This window comes from Drosophila serrata, unplaced genomic scaffold, assembly GCF_035046125.1.
Source record: "Drosophila serrata isolate PLE 108 unplaced genomic scaffold, ASM3504612v1 contig_184, whole genome shotgun sequence".
Lineage (NCBI taxonomy): Eukaryota > Metazoa > Arthropoda > Insecta > Diptera > Drosophilidae > Drosophila > Drosophila serrata.
This window is the reverse complement of record NW_028257082.1, coordinates 3,441,888-3,449,563: the sequence shown is the minus strand read 5'-3', so window position 1 is coordinate 3,449,563 and position 7,676 is coordinate 3,441,888. Positions and strand designations below refer to the sequence as shown.

At 46.6% G+C, this 7,676-nt stretch overlaps 2 protein-coding genes across 6 annotated transcripts; one reads left to right on the top strand and one right to left on the bottom strand.

The window, feature by feature from the left end:
* Positions 1–1,615: 1,615 nt before the first annotated feature.
* On the bottom strand, positions 1,616–3,257 carry mago (mago, exon junction complex subunit). Of its 2 annotated transcripts, XM_086828128.1 has the most exons (3): positions 2,037–2,952; positions 1,782–1,979; positions 1,616–1,708 (listed from the first exon to the last, which is right to left on the bottom strand). In XM_086828128.1, the coding sequence occupies exons 1-2, from the start codon at positions 2,295–2,297 to the stop codon at positions 1,797–1,799; spliced, it is 444 nt and encodes a 147-aa protein (XP_086684254.1). In that variant the 5' UTR covers positions 2,298–2,952; the 3' UTR covers positions 1,616–1,708; positions 1,782–1,796. The 2 variants fall into 2 exon arrangements, with proteins under 2 accessions (XP_086684254.1, XP_020802367.1); XM_020946708.2 differs by having other exon boundaries at positions 1,616–1,979; positions 2,037–3,257.
* On the top strand, positions 2,659–7,674 carry Tmtc3 (Transmembrane O-mannosyltransferase targeting cadherins 3). Of its 4 annotated transcripts, none has more exons than XM_086828121.1 (4): positions 2,659–2,798; positions 3,741–3,829; positions 4,176–5,403; positions 5,460–7,674. In XM_086828121.1, the coding sequence occupies exons 3-4, from the start codon at positions 4,296–4,298 to the stop codon at positions 7,118–7,120; spliced, it is 2,769 nt and encodes a 922-aa protein (XP_086684247.1). In that variant the 5' UTR covers positions 2,659–2,798; positions 3,741–3,829; positions 4,176–4,295; the 3' UTR covers positions 7,121–7,674. The 4 variants fall into 4 exon arrangements, with proteins under 4 accessions (XP_086684247.1, XP_020802362.2, XP_086684249.1 ...); XM_086828123.1 differs by lacking the exon at positions 2,659–2,798 and adding an exon at positions 3,020–3,068; XM_086828122.1 differs by lacking the exon at positions 2,659–2,798 and adding an exon at positions 3,462–3,670.
* The last annotated feature ends 2 nt before the right edge of the window (positions 7,675–7,676 follow it).

Genomic DNA, 7,676 nt, shown 5'->3' with positions numbered 1-7,676 from the left:
CTAGTTTGTTCTTAGGTTATCAAACAGTAAACATGGCTAGACTGATTCGGCTGTCGATACTGATCAAGAATATATATGATTTGTAAAGTCGGAAATGATTCATCACTTCGTTGTAAGCTGTTGACTGACAATTGAATAGCTGGAAGGGTATAATAAATTTTAAAATAAAGTAGAAATACTGTTCACAAACTTTGAAAAAATGTTTATTTTAGTAAGTAATTAAGTCAGATTAATATTTATGGTTTATATTTATGACATTTACAACGATATTACCACCAGATGGGGCCATTTTCGAAATGGTTGATTTTGATGGAATCGCTGAACTCGAGGAAGGTACCACTTCTAAAAACCCAATATGACCCACAGTCGGTTCATCATTTAAAGCCTGGCTCTGTTGACCAAGCAGAGAAACAGATTGTTGGTCATTTCTGCGTCCAGCATTAGATTTACGCCCTGTTCCATTGGAACTGTTGTATGAAGACTGGTAACGGCCTCCGTTATTGCGATATGAGTTAGAATGGTAGTTATCATTTGAATAGGAGTTGAATTGATCCGGACAATCGTATTGGTCCTGGTCGTAATGGTACTGATCCTGATAATCGTACTGGTCATCATCCTCATAATCCCAATGACTAAGCTCCTGGCGATTCATGATCTGTAGAGGGAGTTGGATTGTGTTTCAATAAGTTTTGAATTCTGAAAAGAGAAACTTACTTTCAAGCTAAGGTTTTACTGCTGTGTCCGTTTGTCTTCAACTTCTTCTGCAGACTAACATCAGATTTTTACTCAGACTTCTTTGAACCTATTAAGTGTGGGCTCAGCGAGTGTATAATGAATCCTTCTCACACATATGGATATATATCCGAGTACATAAGTGTATATGTTAGCGTATACATGAGAATGCAGAGCTCCTAACAATAACAACACCATTCAATACTCTCGTAGGCATGTACATGATCATAGTAATAGGAACAGACATGTTCTGGGAATTAAAAATAATAAAAAAAGGTTTCATCCAGTAATTTACCCTTTGTATTATAAATTAAGTGAGAAGTTGGCAATCTAGCGAATTTAATAAAATTGGAATTATAATTTCGAATGCGAAACTATTGATATGATCATATGTGTGTACAAAAATATGGGCAAATGTCTGAAACTCGATCGAAGCATCCACATAAATAAAACTCAGTTCCAAAACATTACCATTGCAGTATTTTAGCTGAGCATCCAAAAAAGTCTTCTGAGGAATGAACATAAAAATGTACAGAACTTATTGGTTCTGGTCCAGATTTGGTATATATCAGCATAAGATACATACGCCACCATCTCGCGAGTATAGGATAAACATTCACATAGTACACACAGCGACTGTCTTATTCAGAAGCTCTACCCACCTGCAGTTCCGCCAATTTTTGTTTAACCTAAAGTTTTAAATAAATTTAATTGAATTTCTAAGGAATTATGCCATTTGCTCTAATAAAATTATCAAAGCAACGTTAAAGTGTAATAGTTGTAAGTAATTAATACTTATCAGTGTCCCGTTTACACATTTAAGTTTTCTTTTCATGCAAGTTTCCAGTTTTTCCTGTAAATCGCCACATTGAAACGTAAATGATCATACTTCATTGTCGGTATTTATTCATTTTGTTGAATTCTTTCACTTATCCAGACTTCTCAAACTGTACACAAGAGTATGATGTCATTATAGCTAATACGGGTACAAGTATTTGTAGAGGATCATTACCAAAAATAATGCGTCTGTTAAATAGGCTTAGGCTTACAATCGAATGTATCGCTTATATGGGCTTGATCTTGAAGTGCAGGCCGATGAGTGAGAAGACCAGGCACTTGAGATCCTGCACTAGGTAATAGAAGCAGCGCAGTCCCTCGGGGTCCTTCGATCGGTTCACGTCAACCAACGAGCCGGTCTTCGAGGTTGTGAACGAGATGTGTTCATCGCCGATGACGATCTCCAGTTCCTGAAACACACCTGGTTAGTACAGCCCCTCACATGCGGTCGTTCAAAGGCAACTTACCTGGCGGCCAACGCGGTCTGGTGGCGGCCATGGCAGATCGTCCTCCTGCATAATCTCCGAGTCGATAATGATGCGCTTCAGCTCCTCCATCACGGACTGATGCACGAAGGCCTCTTTGCGGATCATGGTGTCGTTTTTGTAGTTGGAATTGTTGGCATAGCGCAGCTTGCCGTCCGGCCGGAACTCGAACTCCAAGAACTCGTGGCCGAATTTGCCCTTGTGGCCCACGTAATAGCGCAAGTAGAAGTCCTCTGTAGGCATGATGCTGCTAAATATTCCTCTGTGATGTTTTATTTAAAATCCGGCGAACAATGCTTTTTATTTTCTCCACTTTTACCGAAAACGCGCTAGAGATGAACGTCACTCGATATACCTATCGGCAACCATTGGTCCTAAAGACGGGAGCCGGTATTTCTCTTGTGTCACGACACGAAGCTCAAATCGGCACAACATGGAACATCTGAATATAACTATTTTACTTCCATTTAAATAAACTCACTTATCTGTATACATTTTTAATAGTTTTTAAACCTTATAACCATGGACTGGAAATATTTTGAGTCAAGTTAAATAGCGCGCTCTTCGTGTCACGGCCGAAGCACGCGCTCAACTCCAGCCGATTGTTCGCGAAGAGGAAGCAGCCGACAGTCGTTTATCGATAACACAATAACAATCCATCCCAAGTCGCTCTGATTTGTTAAAATGTAACTTAATTTCGTGGCCATGGATCTACCTCAACAAGTACTTCGCTCCCGCTCCACGGTAAGCAGCTCCCGCTGCCCATTTCAACGACATGAGTAGTGCGCTTTCAGGCAACATTGTAATTAGTGCAGAATTGCAACAAAGTTGTAAATTCGGATTGTTTGCCCCTTGTGACTGTGTGGGTGTGTGTGTTTGTGGCCACTGTCGTTGTAATGGCGTCTATGCTAAAATGGGAGAGGACGCACGGCTAGCTCTCCGGCTCCGACTCGGACTCCGGCTGGAGCTCCACCTCCACGTTCAGCGCCATGTTCACGTCGTATCTCGGTCAAAGTAATTTTACAAAAACACAAACGTCCATTAATTTTCACCGAGAGAGCGCGAGAGCGTTGAGCGGATAGAGAGGCGACCAAGTGAAAGTGCAAGGACTCGCGGGCTCATGCGCCGGACTTGGCGGGAAAACGGAAAACGGAGCACGTGCGACCCCGGTCGTCCTTCGGGAAATGTCGGTCGTGCAACAAAGTTGCGCTCAGCTGCGACTCCGGCTCCCAGTCCAAACTGCTTCGCTCCGGTCCGACTCCAACTCGGTGCGTGCGCTCTTTACGAGCGGTTACTTGGTGGTGGTTTGTTTTGACTGTCCGCCCGGAAAATCGATGACATTGAGTGCAACAAAGTTGCCGCCCGCCGCGCTGCATCCTCCTGCTTCGCCTATGTGCCCCGCCTAGTAATGCTCGAGTCGCGTTGCTCGAGTGGCTTCTCCTCCAAGTCCCACAATATTTACAGCAGTTTATGCAAACAAATCGCACTCGCTCTCGCTCTGCCCCGCTCGGGGCTGCAGTTTCTCGCCGCTCTCCGTCCGGACTCCGGATCCTAAGGCCGGAGCTCTGTCGGGCCGCAGTTTACAACTTTGTTAACTTCGGGCCTTTGTGTGAGCAGTCTGTATCCAGGACAGTAACCGGGACGGAGTTACTTTGTTGCGCATTAATTGATTTTTTCCGCAATCAGTTTTTGTGTCTTTGTAGAAGTTCAAGTTGTAATAAAAACGGTCCAAACTTTGTCATTATTAAGAATCCTTTGAGCAGCTGGGCAAATCGGTGAGTGCATTACAACAAAAGTAAGATTATGAAGGGGAGGCGGCTTTTCCGAAAGTAAAGTTAGTTGTGTGTATCCAAAAATATGGGAATGGGGCGTATATATACATTGTATATATAAATGTATGTTATTGCAGTTAGCTTTGGGGAATCCCCACAATCTGCAATCTGCTTTGCCGTTGTAAATATATAGCATACATTTTAGGGCTCCCTTTTTAGTAACTCCTAGCGTTTCTCTAAGAAAAGCTAGTAAGTCAAGCAAGCACGAAACAATTTGCTATCTAGATTTGCAGTCAGCACGACAGGCTAATAATAGTTTATGGTTTTCCCATTTGGACATTTATTTCAGATTATCTAGGGAATACCCTCCCATCCGTTGCTAGCGAAAAACCTGCATGCAACATTTCACTACCGCTGACGGAGCAATTATGGATACATGAAACGATTCACGAAGTAACGCGAAGCCAACATGTCAACGAACCCCAGCCCCGGCACCAGTATGCACCCCCAACACAATGAGCGGGATCGGGAAGTCAGGACAACGAGCTCCTCCTCGCAACGCAACCTGCTCGAGTTCCTGTGCATCTGCGTGGCCTGCATAGCCTGCTACTACAACAGCACTCAGTGCGGCTTAGTCTTCGATGACATTAGTGCGATAAGGGATAACAAGGACTTGCGACCCCACACACCGCTGCGCAACGTCTTTCTCAACGACTTTTGGGGCACGCCGATGCGCAAGGAGCAGTCCCACAAATCCTATCGGCCGCTCACCGTGCTGACGTTCCGGTTCAACTACTTGCTGCATGCGCTGGAGCCGTTTGGCTACCACTTCGTTAACCTGCTGCTGCACTTATCGGTCTGCCTGCTGTGGCGTCGGGTTTGCCGGCTCCTGCTGCGCCAATGTGCATCGCGGGGCAGTAATGCGACCTCGGCTGCATCTGCCTCGCTCAACACATGCGCCTTCGTGGCCTCGCTGCTCTTCGCCACTCACCCGGTGCACACGGAGGCCGTTACTGGCGTCGTTGGTCGCGCTGAATTGCTCTCTTCGATCTGCTTTCTGGCCGCCTTTCTCAGCTATGCAAAGTCCGTTGGCGATTCGGGTTCGGGCAGTTCGCCTCGCACCCATTGGCTAACACTGTTTTCCTGCTTTGGCAGTTGCCTGCTAGCCTCCATGCTGTGCAAGGAGCAGGGCATCACCATTGCCGGGATATGTGTGGTCTACGAGCTGTTCGTCGTGCAGCAGCTTCGGCCGCTACATCTTTGCCACTTGGTGCTACGTCTCTTCGAGGAGCAGCAGCCCGAGCAACAGTCGCCCAAGCTGTCGAAGTCATCTGGCATCCGGCGGTGGTCTTCCTCAGCGTTGTGGAAACGCTTGTGCTTCCTGACTGGCATAACGCTGGCTCTATTGGCGGGTCGGGTCTATGTGATGGGCTCCCAGCTGCCTATTTTCACGCGCTTTGACAATCCGGCCTCTGCGGCAGAGACGCCCGAGCGGCAACTAACTTACGGCTACCTCATTTACCTGAACTGCTGGTTACTACTCTGCCCCGCGCAGCTCTGCTGCGACTGGACCATGGGTGAGAGCTTCATAAAGTGAAAGTTGAAACCTGTTTTATTCCCAAATATCTTTCAGGCACTGTCCCACTGCTGGAGGGATTTGGGGATGCACGCAACGTGACCACACTGCTAACTTTTGCGGCACTGGCAGCTTTGGTTCTCAAGGCCTGCTTCTCAAGAAATCTGGCCCAATCACGAACCCTGATTATGTGTCTTGGCTGGATGGTGCTGCCATTCCTTCCTGCATCGAATTTGTTTTTCCCAGTTGGCTTTGTGGTGGCCGAACGCATTTTGTACATGCCATCGATGGGCTACTGCCTGCTAGTGGCCTACGGCTTTGAGCAGTTGCAGAGACGCGTCGGAGGGCGGCGATTGGGGCAGGTTGCTCTGGCCGTCCTCTTGCTCTCTCATGCACTGAAGACACATCAACGCAATTGGGATTGGCGCACGGAGTACTCGCTGTTCATGTCTGGCGTGCATGTGAATCAGCGCAACGCCAAGTTGTACAACAACGTGGGACATGCTCTGGAGAACGATGGCAGATTCGAGGAGGCATTGCTGTACTTCCAGCAGGCCGTGCGCATACAAACGGATGATATAGGGGCCCACATAAATGTGGGGCGGACCCTTAACCATCTGAAGAGGTATGCGGAGGCCGAGCAGGCCTATGTACATGCCAAGGCACTGTTTCCCCAGGCAAAGCCTGGCGTTAGTTACCATGCGCGCATAGCTCCCAATCACCTGAACGTGTTCATCAACCTGGCCAATCTCATAGCCAAGAATCAAACTCGATTAGAGGAGGCTGACCACCTGTATCGGCAGGCAATTAGCATGCGAAGCGACTATGTCCAGGCCTATATAAACCGTGGCGACATCCTGATGAAGCTGAACCGCACGGCCCAGGCTCAGGAGGTCTATGAGCAGGCCTTGCTTTACGACAGCGAGAATGCGGACATCTATTACAACCTGGGTGTAGTCTTTTTGGAGCAGGGCAAGAGCCAGCAGGCCCAGGTATACTTCAACAAAGCCATCGAACTCTATCCTGAGCACGAGCAGGCGCTGCTCAACTCAGCCATTCTGCTGCAGGAACTGGGCGGAGAGGAGGCCCGCCAGCTGTCACGGTCTCGCCTATACAAAGTTTTGGCCAAGGACGACAAGAACGAGAAGGTATACTTTAACCTGGGCATGCTAGCCATGGACGAGTCGAGCTTTGATGAAGCCGAGCAGTTTTTCAAGCGGGCTATCCATTTAAAGTCGGACTTTCGCAGCGCTCTGTTTAATCTGGCGTTGCTGCTGGCGGACACCAAGAGGCCCCTTGATGCGGTGCCGTTCCTCAACCAACTGATCCGCCATCATGCCTCACATGTAAAGGGATTGATCCTGTTGGGCGACATCTACATCAACCACATGAAGGATCTGGACGCAGCAGAGACGTGCTATCGTAGTATCCTTCGATACGATCCGCACAACACCCAGGGCCTGCACAATCTGTGCGTGGTCTTCGTGGAGCGCAAGAGGCTGGCTAAGGCGGCGGCCTGCCTGCAGTATGCACAGCGCCTGGCCCCAGCCGAGGACTATATTGGACGGCACCTGCAAATAGTCCACGCTCGACTGCAGAAAATCAACAAGTTACCTGATACGGCGCCAGAGCGACAGCTCGCGTACGAGGACTATGATCCGCTTGAGTTCAAGCTGCCCCAGGAGAGGCCCACGCATAAGCCGCGTAAGCGATCGTAGCAAAAGTTGGCATTGGCCTGAATCGAATAGGCGTGTATAAAGACATAATTTGAGTGTTTATGGAAAGAAATTTCCGAATTCTGTGAATAGTGCAGAGTCTGACTATGATAACACACAAAAAACCGTGGGGAGTGCTCCACCCAATGTAATTTCATTGTACTTATTAGTTATTATAGTAATTCTAAGATATACAACTTATTTTGAAAAATGTTTATACAAATTTATTTGTATGGTAAAGCTAAAAGAAACGAAGACAACTTATTAATTTGTTGTAAACTGAAAATATCAATTCGTATTGAGATAATTTTTATACATAAATGGTTTGAAAATGGTTTAAGAAACAGGTTTTTTTTTCGATATTGGAATCGATATTTTCCCAACTCTATAATACGGATTTAATGTCAGATCTGCAGACTTTACCTAACAATTGTTTTGTACATACATTTTGTAATTAACTCGTAAAGGGCCAGCAGTCTTGCATTTACCAAAATACCGTAATGACATGTACTTAAGAAAAAGAATAAAAAATAATGGTACACCATAATTAAAACAAACA